The sequence below is a fragment of the Hippopotamus amphibius genome, chromosome 3 (genome assembly GCF_030028045.1).
Source record: "Hippopotamus amphibius kiboko isolate mHipAmp2 chromosome 3, mHipAmp2.hap2, whole genome shotgun sequence".
Classification (NCBI taxonomy): Eukaryota; Metazoa; Chordata; class Mammalia; order Artiodactyla; family Hippopotamidae; genus Hippopotamus; species Hippopotamus amphibius.
The window spans coordinates 105,267,094-105,281,467 of record NC_080188.1 but is presented as its reverse complement, the minus strand read 5'-3'; the positions used below and the strand labels follow the sequence as shown (position 1 = coordinate 105,281,467).

General features: G+C 36.8%; 1 protein-coding gene across 1 annotated transcript; it reads right to left on the bottom strand.

Annotated features, from left to right (window-relative positions):
* Window positions 1–213: 213 nt before the first annotated feature.
* On the bottom strand, window positions 214–1,146 carry LOC130850431 (olfactory receptor 1019). Its single transcript, XM_057729982.1, is given in 1 exon segment — window positions 214–1,146. A coding segment is annotated over 1 exon segment (933 nt).
* Between the last annotated feature and the right edge of the window lie 13,228 nt (window positions 1,147–14,374).

The following is a 14,374-nucleotide window of genomic DNA, read 5'->3' as shown; positions in this document are numbered from 1 at the left end:
AACTAGAGAAAGTCCGTGTGCAGCAACGAAGACCCAACGCAGCCAAAAAATAAATAAAATAAATAAATTTATTTAAAAAAAAAAGATTGATTCAGCAAGTAGTTAGTAACTTGAGTAATGTTTATTGGAAAGTTATTTGCATTTTCTATCTTCTTCCACCATCCCTCTGCCACGATCATTTACCTGTGGTAATAACGGATTTTTTTTTTGTTATTATTGAGGTTTTTTTCCAATTAGTTTTTTGAAAGCAGCCTTCACATCCTTGTTCTGTAAACTGTAGATCAAGGGATTCAGCGTGGGGATGATAATAGTGTAGAACACAGAGGCCCACTTGTCTTGATCCAGGGAGTAGCTGGATGTCGGCCTCAGGTACATAAACATAACTGTGCCATAGAAAAGCGTGACATCCATGAGGTGAGACCCACAGGTGGAGGAAGCTTTCAGGCGGCCTTCGGCTGAGCGCATTCTGATAATTGCCACGAGGATGAAGACATAGGAGATAAAGATGATGAGGATGGTGCTGAATTCAATGAAGCCACACAGACTGAAGAGCAAGATCTCGCTGATGGAGGTGTCTGAGCAAGAGAGGGCTAAGAGCGGTGGGATTTCACAGAAGAAGTGGTTGATGAGGTTGGAAGCACAGTAACTCAAACTGAAGGTGAAGGAAGTGTGGGCGACTAAGCTCACCAGGCCGACCAGGTAAGAACCCAGCATGAGAGCCAAGCAGACTCACTTGGACATGAAAGTGCTATAGTGGAGGGGTCGACAGATGGCCGCAAAGCGGTCATAGGCCATGGCAGCCAGGATATAGCACTCAGCATCCACAAAACCTACGAAGAAAGCAAACTGGGTGGCACAGCTGGAGAAGGAGATCACTTTGTGCTTTTTTAGGAAGTCAGTGAGCATCCTGGGGGCAATGGCTGAGGAGTAGCCCAGGTCGACAAAAGAGAGGTTGCAGAGGAAGAAATACATGGGTGTGTGAAGCTGAAGATCTCTTATGATCAGGATAATCATCCCAACATTCCCCACTATATTGATCAGGTAGACCAAGAGTAAGACCACGAAGAAGATGATCTGCAGCTGAGGATCTTGAGTGATGCCCATAAAGATAAACTCAGTCACCATTGAGTGGTTTTCTTTATCCATCTTTTCAATTTTATGTGTGCCTGGATTTGGTTTATTGTTTCGGGTGATTCTTAAAAATCCTTCCAATAATTAGATTCAGTGACCCATGGGGTAACTCAAATGACTTTGGTGAAGGTGATGGTCATATGTCCTCTCCAGGAAACCAGTCAAAATAGGAGATGTTAGTATCTTAGGGATGGCAAACTCTGCTTCTCCAAAGACCGTGGTGCTCTGCGGTTATTTATCACATGGTACCAAATATTTGATCTGATTTGTGCAATTACCTGCCTAATTAATTAGTAAAAATGAGCAGTTTTGAGTTTCCCTCCTTCTTTCCAAAACAAAGCAGATAAATAAACATTAACTCTCATTGCAGATAGGCACAAAAAGAAAAATGAAAGACCAGGAGTCCCAGAATATAACACACACACACACACACACACACACACACACACACACACACAGAGATAGTGAAATATTTGGAGCAGAGGGTGAGCAATATTAGAAAAAAACAGTGAATAATAATTTTTTCAGTGGGTTTTATGTTTTTTTAATTTTTTTTCCATTTTATTTATTTATTTATTATATTTTTTGGGGATACACCAGGTTCAATCATCTGTTTTTATACACATATTCCCATATTCCCTCCCTCCCTCGACTCCCCCCCCACCCTTCCCATCCCACTCCTCTAAGGCATCATCCAGGAATTAACTGAATGCTAACTATATGCCAAAATTTTCAGTCCTTTCACACATCACATAATTTCATCCTCACCACAACTCTATGAAGTAGATGCCCACGTTACCTTCATCTTATATCTGGAAAGAACAAGACTAGATACTAAGTAACCTCAATACAATAGCAGAGCTGGGTCTGGCTCTAGAGTCTACTTCACTTTATCGTCGTCTATGTATATGATTTACACATATCTGTATTTTTGTGCCTGCCTTTCTTTTTGAAGTCTTGTCTATTATGCAAGGACATATAATTATTTCTTTGGTTTCCCCAATCTTTAGAAGCACCCAGAAGTTTGTCATAGGGCATGATCATTGTGAAGACACAGCTGTGTATTTGGACAATTCTATTGCCTAGCCAACAGGGTCTTTGAATCTCAGAGTTGAGATTCAAAGATCCCTCTTTCAGGACTTCCCTGGTAGTCCAGTGGGTAAGACTCCATGCTCTCAATGCAGGGGGCCCAGTTTCAATCCCTGGTCAGAGAACTAGATCCCACATCCATGCCGCAACTAAGAAGCCCACACACTACAGCTAAGAAGTTCGCATGCTGTAACTAAAAGATCCCGCATGTCACAATTAAGACATGGTGCAGCCCAAATAAATAAATAAAATAAATACTTCTTTAATAAAAGGATCCCTCTCTCAAGTAGAATAGAGAAAGCGTTATCCAACTCTGTGGATACACAGGAGCATGCATTTGGTAAATTTCTTTCTCTTTCATTGGATGGATATCTGGTCCATTGAAGAATTCTAAGAAGGAAGTGGGCCAAACCAAACCAAACCAAAACAAATTGTGAAATAATTTAGAAAATAGTTGCATCCTCTACCTAAACCTGAAAGGAGAAGTCAGACTGTATCTATTCTGATTGGTGCACTGCTTAAGAAAGACAAGAAAGTACAGTGGTATAATGCATCTTTCATGGGGATGTGGACACATAATAAGTTATCTTTAATCTTGGGGTGATTGATAGTAGTGCCTCTATCTCTCAGTTTCTGCATGGAACACAGTCAGCTGCAACAAAATAAGGGCTCAAAAATGAATAATCAATACCATATATTTGTCTGAAAGTTTGTAATTTGAAAGTACTTACATCTACACCTATCTGGCTCATTTGTTATAGGTTGTGACTGCGTGCATCATTTCATACATTAAGTCAAGTAAGAAACAGAATGAGAAAACAAACCTTGGATACATTATATGAAAACATATAGTCCTCATAAAGAAGTTGTACCCACAATATAGAAAAAAAAAAACATTAAAATTCAATAATAAGAAAAGAATCAACTCAAAAGAATGGGCCAAAGATTTGAACAAACTCTTCACCAAAGAAGACATGAATGGCAAGTAAACCCTTAAAAATATTCTACTCATTTGTATCAGGGGCATAAAAATCAAAACTATAGGAGGGTATAGCTACACATCTATTAGAATGGTTCAAATTTTAAAAAATGAGGCATATCAAGTGTTGACAAGCAAGTAAAGGGACTGGAAATTTCGTTACTGTTTGTGGGAATGGAAAACACTTTGGAAAACACCTTGGTGGTGTAAAATTAAAAGTACACATATCTATAGTATGATCCATTAGTTCCAAAAAACCTGGTAACAACCTAAATGCCCATCCATATGTGACAAGATAAACAAATTTTAGTATGTCCATAAATAGAATATTACTCAACAATTAAAAGGAATGAACTGTTGATAGTGGCAAATTGATAGATAAAACTCAAAATAATTAGCCAGAGAGAAAACAGCCAGATAAAAAAGAGTACACCATATATTATTTTATTTATAAAAATCCAGAAACTGCATGCTAGTCAATAATGACAGATAGATAGTCAATGATTGTCTGAGTAGAGCTGTGTGTGGAAAGGAGCAGGAGGCAGGGATTACCAAGGGGCCATAAGAAACTTTGGAGGGGTGATGGATTAGTTTTCTGTGTTGATTATGATGATGGTTTAATGATGTGCATATATATATAATACATATAATATATATTATATATATAATTTGTATTATATATATAAAACTGTCATCATTATATATATACATAACTTTATAATTTAGTATATACAATTTTATAATTGTGTATATATATACAATTTATCATATGTCAGTTATACATCAATAACACTGCCAAAAATTGTGCTGGACAATTCATTTCACTCAACTGGAAAATGTGATTAGAAAATCATTCTTTCCTCCCTTATACATTCAGTGTTCCAGCTAAAGGAGGAAGGATTTGAGAAGATGTTTCACTAATCATAAATCACCCTTCTTGTTCTCTAACAATTGACAGACAAATCCAGGTTGTGTCGCTTTCTACTATTGATGTTTAGCAAACTGCTTATCTTCTTGGAGTCTTAGTTTTTCATTTTTTAAACAAGATTAATAACTCTATGCAAAACTAGTTACAATATGCCTACATATATATTCGCTTTCTCTATTATGGGTGTGTGTGTAAGTTGTTGAATTCAGTGACTTTTATGCATTCAGTGCTTAATGAATTTGGCAATTGTGCGTAAGTGAAGATGATTTAATTCAATAGATGTCCACGCACTTATAACTCCCAGAAAAAAAGATTCAATGTTTATTCCAAAAGGTGATATATCATGGACTGCCTTAACCTTTAGGAAAGATGTGATTTTCATTCTACAACATTTCTATTGAATAATAAAACAGGTGAAGATGAGGCTATGAAATTCAAAATCAGGGCTGACAAAGATAAAAGAAAAGAAAATCTTTGTTTTTCTTTTTAGTCTCATGTAATTAAAGTTCAACTGATCTGACTAGAAGAAATTGTAGAGTAGTGAGAAAATAAGTATATTCCATAATTAACAATAAACTCTAATATTTAAACAAGACCAGCAAAAGTATTGTTTTACAGAAGCAAATACAGGCCAAATATATTTTAGATTTCTATATATCACCTGCTTTTGCAGGTTTATACAAAAAGAATACTGAAGTAAGTGTAAGGAATCTTGATTTTAGTACCCCTTTTTCCCACTAAATTAATAGTTTGAACTTGAGCTTCTGTGTGAGATGCAAATTCCTTATCTGTGAACTCAATGGGGCAGAGAATGCAAACTCTATGGAACTTTCCAATGCTAGCATTTTATTTGAGTTCTGACTTATGGTGAGACACATGAAAGCCAAACCCATGGTCTGTGTCTCTTTTTGAAACTTTAAGATGGCATGGACCTGATGCCAAGGAAATCCATGCCCAAAGGAGCACTGAGTAGTACAGTGCTCCACTCCAAATAGGTAACATCTCTTTCTCTTTCTGCCCCAAATACTGACCTGTGACTGACCTGTATTTTACTTTTTGGGGATAGGTCAAATGTCTCCTCTTCTCTTACTGGGTTACACTGAAAAAATATCCTGAGAAGAATTCAAAGGTGGTCAGTCATTCTAGCAGTGTCTCTGAGCCACTTGCTCATCCTTCCTATGCTCCTGTTTCCAGGAAGTATTTAAATTTCAGAGACACCAATTCTCCCCAGAGAAAATGTGATGAAATGATTTCTGCACTCACAGGAGGCTCAATGATTTGATGAACTGTCATCCCTTAAGGAATTTCACTCTCTATTCCTTCAACTTTAATGATAAAAGAAGGAAACACAAGGGAATTCTTTCAGCCTCTCTGGTTGTGATGACTGAGTCACTAATGAGTGCTGCATGCACTGTTTTTACAAGCCCAAAGCTGCCTTTATGGTGTGCTTTTGATGGCAGTTTAGAAAGGTCAGTTTGCTGATGTCTGATGTCCTTTCAAAGAGGATGATATTTTCCATGTAGTATGGAGTGGCCATATTTAAACTCTATTTTAATCTTAGAAAATCTGGAATAAGAGATTGAAACAATGTAACAAAAAATTATTGAGATTGATCTTTTTTGAGAGTCTAGTGGAAAAGGAAGAAATATGACTACAGGAAACTAACTTTTTTTTAGAACATTTATTCATCAGAGGTTCTGCAGGGTACTTTCCTTATCTGGTCAATTGAATATGCTGATGGTACTGTTATTGCCTTTGGTTTCAGATGAAGTGAATGACTCATAGATTTATAGGTAAAGTGAGTGAGTGAGGATTGTTTAACTTTTCCAGGACACACAAGTTAGAATTAGTATCTTCAGAATGAAAACACTCATGTGTCTGAGTATGATGCTCATGTTTTTTCACTTTTGATAACAAAGATAAGAAGAATAACATTCCCAAGGCAGAGATTCCTACTCCAGTAAGAGATATACTGCAGCTTACCAAATATTTTTGTTTTTTACCCCATGAGATTTATTTGTAAGGAAAGTAGAATGAAGGAAAGATAAGATTTAAATATCAAAAGCATGATTTAGTTAAAAAAATATGCTTTATTTATTTATTTTTTTTAATTTCGAGAGATGGCATACAAATTTGTTTCAACTTTTCATTGTATGAAGAAAAAGGGAAATGAGTAGTTGTAGGAGTCTCACTGCCTACACAATTTTTTTAAAAGCCACTTAATTTGGAAATGCTATTTGACCTGAGATAAATTTTCATCCTAGAGAAAAAAAAAAGGATTCAAAAATAAAATCAAAGAAGTTAATAAAAAGTCTTTGTAATACCTTTTCCAGTTCTTCACTTTCAGCCTATGTGTGTTCTTAAAGACCTTTTGTGGGGACTTCCCTGGTGGTGCAGTGGTTAAGAATCCACCCATCAGTGCAGGAGACGTGGGTTCAAGCCCTGGTCCAGGAAGATTCCACATGCTGTGGAGCAACTAAGTCTGTGAGCCACAACTACTGGGCTCATGTGCCTAAAGCCCATGCTCCACAAGAAAAGCCACCCCCTGCGATGAAATGCCTGTGCACCACAAAGAAGAGTAGCCCCCACTTGCCTCAACTAAAGCCCATGTGTATCAACAAAGACCCAACACAGCCAAAAATAAATAAATTAATTAATTTAAAAAAGTATATAAGTGAATCTTGTTTTTAAATCGTTTCTTTAATTTCATTTTTAAATCTCATTTTACGATAAAAAGTTAATTTCTAATAACATTTTACATATTCTTACTAATAGTATTTTTTCAAGTCAAATTTTGATTCAAAATAAATATTATTCTCATTTCTCCAACTACATAATAATCCATTGTGTGAATGTGCCATTGTCTTATTTATCAAATATCTTGTTGATAGACATTTGAGTTGGTTCTAATCATTTGCTACTTGAAGAAAAGAATGCAACAATAAATAGCTTAGTACATATGCTTCGTCCTACTTTTACCAGCCCACCACCTGAGTGGGTTCCTAGAAGCGGGATTGTTAGGTCAAAGGGAAAATTATGTGCAGTTTTGCTAAGTATTACAATTTCCCCTTGGCAGTGTACAAGAGTGTTTGTTTCCCCACAGCCTCTTCAATAAAGTTTGTTGTATTTCTCATCTAAATGTATCTATTTTCTCTCTAGCTCGCTATTGATATTTGTCAATCTTGGGAGGGAAGCTCAAGAGGAAGGAGATATGGGGATATACGTATACATGTGACTCTTTCACTTTGTTGTACAGCAGAAACTGACCCAATAGTGTAAACCAATTATACTCCAATAAAGATTAAAAAAAAATAAAAGTTGGCAAATTTTCTCTGAGGGTAGTCATATTTATTTTTTCTTATCAGGAATAATATCATGCCAGTGTAAATTTTTTGTTTCTCAGCTCCAAAACCATCCCTCTTTGCTTTGCTTTGGTGATACTGTACCCGACACTATGAACATTTCCTCTTTTCCAGCTGGACAGTGTTAGGCTATTCAGTAAATAACACTGGAGGAACTCCCTGAAGGAAAAGTTTCTCTTTTTGATACTGCATGTTCTTTCCCTGTGGCTCAATGATGTGTGATAGCCAGCATCATGTAGGATAACCAGTGGTGCTCACCATCCATAAGGGCTGACCAGTACTCCCACAAGTAGTTTCCCATCAAATTTCATCATCACCTGGAAGTGGCTTTCTTGCAAGTCTTGCTGGAACCAAGGGGGATTGCTACTCAGTGAATTTCAGTGGAACCCTACCAGGTGGTTTCTTGATTGGCAGACCTGGCCAGGGAATGTCTTGGTGAAAGCAAATATTCTTCACTCAGTCTACAGATTCAAATGTTAATCTCTTCCAGAGATACTCTCACAGACACACTCAGAAGTAATGTTTTACTAGCTGTTTGGGTATCTGTTACCCCAATCAAGTTGATACTTATATTAACCATCACAATCTATCATACATGTACACCTGAGTTAGTCAATCTTCTCCAGAGGGCACCAAATAAGCCATTAGCCATTGTAGTTTATGTGTTATCCGTATCTAAGATTGTAGGATATTTTTCACAAATTATTTGCCACTTTTGGGTTGTACCATCACAAAATGGTTAGCAATGCACATTCTGGAGTAAGGAAAACCATGTTGGAATCCCAGTGTTTATCTGTATTGACTATTTGGACATTAACTTCTCAAGGCCCCAGTTTAGTTTTCCGTGATGAAGGAGCTTAAAAATCAGGAAAAGCATGTGTTTAGCAAGGCACTTGGAAAGTAGTACATTCTCAGTTCACATTAGTTGCTATCATTACTTGGCCTTAGTCTCTTCAAATTATTACCCTGGAGAGGACTGGTTGAATAGGTTCTCATCATTATTCATAATTCATATTAATACAGAAGTTCCTCCAGAGGAAAAGTCATATCTTTCTTAGTCAGCATTACCTCTGTTAGTTGATGAATAAATGCTTGTTGCTTGCTTAATGCACTTAAGAGTCCCATGATTCTCCATGGAAAGTTCACTGTAACCTGTCAATGGTTTATCTTTTATGGTACTGAGCTCACATCCTTATAGCCAGGGTGAATTGTCAGAGTGCTCCCTGGAGAGCTCATTGCATCCTAACTTCTGATGATCCCCATGCTGGTGTCAGGGAGATAAAGTATTGCCTGGTGCCTCTTTGAATAACACTTAAACTAGGATTGGAAATTCATTCTCCTCTTATTCTGAATCTCTTTGAGACTTCCTGCTTCAGAGCTTGGGGCTGACTAGGACCTACCACCCATCCTGTCCATGATTAGTTACTCCTGTGTTCCCCAGTGGTCTCATTCCACCACTCTATTTTCAGCTGCGGTCCTTAACATCCTATACCATTGTTATAGCATCCCTTACCATTGACCTCTTAATGCCATGTGATCTTTCTTTCAACCTTCACCACACTCCAACTGCACAAACTTTAATCTCATTTAATATATCACACTTTGTTCCTATATAATAACAAATTCACTCTTAAAGAAAGGTTATTTATTTACTTATTAAATAAACTTCATTGTTTGCCAATTATGTTTCAGACTCTGTGCTGATAGGTGCCTACTGTATTTTCCCTCTAAGGTACCAATAAAAAAAATTGAGGGTTAATATTTAACTGGGACTTCCCTGGTGGTGCAGTGGTTAAGAATCTGCCTGCCAATGCTGGGGACACGGTGCAATCCTTGGTTCAGGAAGACCCAACATGCCACGAAGCAGCTAAGCCTTTGTATCACAACTACTAAGCCTGCACTCTGGAGCCCATGAGCCACAGATACTGAGCCCGTGAGGTGCACAGCAATGAAGAGTAGCCCCTGCTCACCACAGCTAGAGAAAGCCTGCAAGCAGCTACAAAGACCTAACAGAGCCAAAAATAAATAAGAATTGAATCGAATCGAATCGAATTGAATAGAATTGAACGTTAAAAAAAAAAAAAAAAAAAGACTCCTCTCCTTGATGCTCAGATTTACCTCGGAGATATTGTGTTTGGTTCCAGGTCACTGCAATAAAGCAAATATCACAATAGAGCAAGTCACACAAATTAAAAAAAAATAGATTTAACAAAAATAATGCAAATATTGTCTAAATAATTGGAGAAAAAGCAACACATCTTTTAAGTCTTTGAGTCCCTCAGCATTTAGTGCAAATTGCATTGATTACACTGTACAGAGAGACAAATTAGAGTGTCTTCTCAAAGTGACATAGATAATTGAAAGGATCATCGGACATTGATCAATTTGCTTCAAACTCTGTGTCTCTTATATGGAAGATATATTTAGGCAATGGGAAGGCTTATAGGTGTCAATCTAGACTGCATAGGCTGATAACTATTTCTTATTCTAGACAGTAGGGAGGAGAGTCAGGGTGGGGAAAACTCATTTATTAGCAATTTATTTATATGCATTTGATGCTGCAATTCACATTCATTCATTTATCTACAGAGTCAACCTAAGAAGCAGGTATCAGTATTTTCAAACAGAAATGAAAAACTAAGGGACAAAGAGATTTGATACATTATCCAAAGTCACACTATCAGTGAGACACAGAGCCAGAACTGAAAGCCAAGTACCTCCCTGTACCTCTTCCAGTTAGTCCCTCACCATGATTCAGGTGGCATAACTTATATGTACCCAACATCTTTATACAAGGCAAGACCAGAGGTTGAACTACCCTGCTCTTTTATGGATATTTTCAACCCAAGGAGACCAGACCACTTTTTTTCTGTTGGGGGGACAGAAACAGGGTGTTTAATAGTGGTCAGGAATATGGAACTGAAAAATCATTCTCCATTGGCCCCAGATGTCCCAAGGGTAAGGGAGAGAAATGAGAAAGGGACATGACTTCCTTAGTTTCAGAGGGGAAAAACAAGTAATAAAATGAAGTGACATGAGGGATGCAGTCCCCAGAGACTAAAGAACAGAAATGCTTCCTATTTAAAATAAGCCAGGATGCTTACTCCAGACTCTGGTCTCGGGGCTCTACAATTGGAAATACTTGCAAACAATATTACAGCTGCACTGCAGCAATATAGTCTATATTTTGAAATGTGTTTTACATTTTAACAGATCAGTATACTTACCTTTAAGAAAAAGTGAAAGAAAGAAGGACTCAAGTCTCTGCTGAAAGCAAGAGTAACTCTCTTATGACAGGGAACATATAAAGCATTTCAGTTTTCTTATCTCTGTAGTGGATGGTGTCTAAAGTCCTTTACAAGTGTGCCTACTGCTTAACCTGGGAGACTTAGAGTAAACATCTTCTCTAGGAAGATTTTATGTCTTTTTTCCCCCATGCTTTTCTTTCTATTTTTTTTTTTTTTTTTTTTTTTTTTTTGGTGAATTTAGGCATTGGACAAGAACAAGCAAAGGGATCAAATAGAAGTCAAGCAGTTAAGAAAGGTAAGAAAAACATGTTAAAATTTCTGCCCATGTAACTTACTGACCTGAAGAAAAAGTCACATTCCTGTTAATTTATCTAATCCCCCATAGACCCAAAGTTCCAAGAGTTCTGAGTGGCTAAGAAAGTATGTTAAATAACTGCTCTGTCTATTTTTATTTATACAGGATTTGTTATTCTTTAGGAGAAATCTAAGGAGAAATAAATAATATGACTTTAAGGCTTCTTTAAACACCAGAGATTCTCAGGAAATCTCACTATTATTTTCACAAACTCTTAGAAATTGAAAACCCAGATGAAGAATCTTTTGGTTGACTGCAAAATCTCAGCCAGGAGAAAGGGAACATTTTAGAAAAGCAGAAAATGTATTTGCTAGAGAAGAGGGGAGACAGAAGCACATAATCCACAACACTAGATGTAAAACAAATGGTATTTTGCTAAAATTACAAAATAATGAGTTTGAGTTCTAAGAAAGACAATTTTCAGCCACTGTAATTACATTTTCTCTTCAGGAGATACATGGATTTTTTCCTAGTGTAGCTAAATATATTCTAGTATATAGGTAAAGTTCTTAGAATTACAATATCAATTGCTCTCAATTTCTCTCTATATTAGTGCTCACATCCATTATTGATGGGGTCCTTCTAAATGGCCTCAAATGTTAAAAGAAGGAGAACTGCATTGGCTGGGTGTAAATTAGACCAATATAGGCTATCTCTGGGACTCTGGGAAAGAGTCACAAATCTTTTGTACCTCCCATTTCTCATGTGCAAAAAGAGGACTATAATAGTGCCTATCTCATAGGATTTAAATAAAATAATGCAGGAAATATACTTAACATAGTGCTTGTAGAGCACAGGAAGTGCTCAACACATTTTAGTATGTCTTATTTTTACTCATCATTGCCTTTTTTGTGTGTGTCTAGCACACACACAAAAATGTCTGGGGCATTTTATTCTTTCCACTATTTCTTGTGGGAAAGTACACTCAAGGAAATTTTCTGGTTGAAGGCTAGAGATAAAGACCCATTTCTCCTTTTTAATTCCTCTGGAGATGCTTTTCTTTTTTATTTCTTTCTTTTTTCACATCTTTGTTGCAGTATAATTGCTTTACAATGTTGTCTTAGTTTCTGCTGTACAACAAAGTAAATCAGCTATATGTATACATATATCCCTATATCCCCACCCTCTTGAGCCTCCTCCCTCCCTATCCCAGCCCTCTAGGTCTTCACAAAACATCGCATTGCTTTTCTCTGAGGTTCAAACAACAAGTTTATTTCAAGGAAGAGAACCTAGGCTGTACATCTGTCCAGTGAAATCAGAAGTGAGGTAATGTAGTGTTGGGGAACATATAACATAGCATTAAGAGACATGTTCTAAGCAGGATTCACCACTGATTAGCTGAGAGAGCCCTGTGCTTCACTGACCTCACCTGACAAAATATAATCTTATTAATATTCTTGGGCTTGTACTTGATTATCTCCTGCACTAAATTGCAGTGAGGCTTAGATAAGATAATGGGTGCAATGATACTTTGAAACTGTTATAATACTGTATTGTTTTATTGCTGGTCGGGGTATTGAGCCCCTGTTCGGATGGAAACTAGGTGGAGTGGAGCATGAATAGGCACTTCTGGGTGTGGCAGTCTGTGAGAATTGAGCCAGTTCCTGTCCACCCTTCTCCGCAACTGTGCTCAGCAGATCCTTTAGCTCCAATATTTGCACAGGCATTGAGTTACATTGATCTTATGTTTTAATTTTGTTTTTAATTTCTATTTTTAATCACTAAATTAATTATTATTATTATTTTCTTTTTGGCCACACCACGCAGCATGTGGGATCTTAATTCCCCCACCAGGGATTGAACCTGCAGTGGAAGCACGAAGTCCTAACCACTGGACCATAAGGGGATTCCCCCTTATGTTTTCATTTTAGTACCAAATAACTTGCTGCTGTGAATGATAGAGTATTTAATACTCTGCTTGAATTATAATTTAATAGCTAGGTTAGTACCGTTTTTATCTACTGTTTTATAATCTGAGGTCATGGATGGGGTAAGGAATTGGACTGGAAATGGATAATTCCACTGGAGCTGTTCCCTAAACTTTTACTTTAAAGATCTAAGCTGGACATCTGTTTTAAATTTGCTTTTTTCCTTCCTTCTTCCCTCCCTTCCTTCTTTCCTTTATTCTTTCCTCCCTTCCTCCTTCCTTCCTTCCTTTCTTTCCCCTTCTTTTTCTTTCTTTCCTCCTTCCTTTCTTTCCTTCTTTCTTTTTCTTTTTCTTTCTTTCCTTCTTTCTTTCTTTCTTTCTTTCTTTCTTTCTTTCTTTCTTTCTTTCTTTCTTTCTTTCTTTCTTTCTTTCTTTCCCTTTCTTTCTTTCTTTCTTTCTTTCTTTCTTTCTTTCTTTCTTTCTTTCTTTCTTTCTTTCTTTCTTTCTTTTTCTTTCTTTCCTTCCTTCTGTCTTTCCTTCTTTCTTCTGTCTTTTTTTTTTCTGTTTTCTTTCTTTTGTCCTGGATTTGACTTCATTATATGTTGCAAAGTGTGAATTTTACTTCCACTTAGATGACTTAGTGTTAAATTATCCCCCAGATTGAATATGGGGGCTGGAATATTCCACATGCTGCTGGTGGTGTTTTCTGGTTCTCTTATGATCCTGTGAACTGAATGTTGTGTAGGAGTTTTCACTGCTGTAGCTTGTTCTATTACTTTCATCTGTAATGTGTACTGATTCTTATAACTTTAAAAATTTAAGCAGGTTATTCAAAATGCTTACTGTTTAGCTGACAATTTGCTTTTCTGTAAATGCCGACACTGGAAATTAGGGTAGGGTTGGAACCATGCTAGCTAGCTGTATGGGAATATCCTGACTCTTGGCCTGGCCATCAACTTTTAAAATTACCCCCACTCCCAGGAAATTCAAACTCATTTTTTATTGAGTTGATTAATTTTACTAATTTTCAATATTTTTTATTCATTCCATTAGTATTGTGGAGGAATTGTCAGTGGCCTGAATTCATTTTGACGTTTCTCCAGAAGCTGTGTCTAAAGGGTATGTTAATATATGAATTTGTTTATCATAAACAATGATGAGATGCATCTTAAGGATAAGTTCCTGTAATTATTCAATAAATAATTAATGCCAGAAATGACCTTAATGAATGGATATTAAGTCACTTGTGTCAAGGTCATTTGTTAGTGGGCAGCACACCTAGAACTCAACACAGTCTTTTCATGTCTTTTGACTTTGCATCAAGTTTAACATGCTTTTTACTAAGTTATTCACTTTGCACACCGTGCTAGAATTTGCATCTGTGTATGTTAGTAAAAAGATGTTTAAGCTCTGTC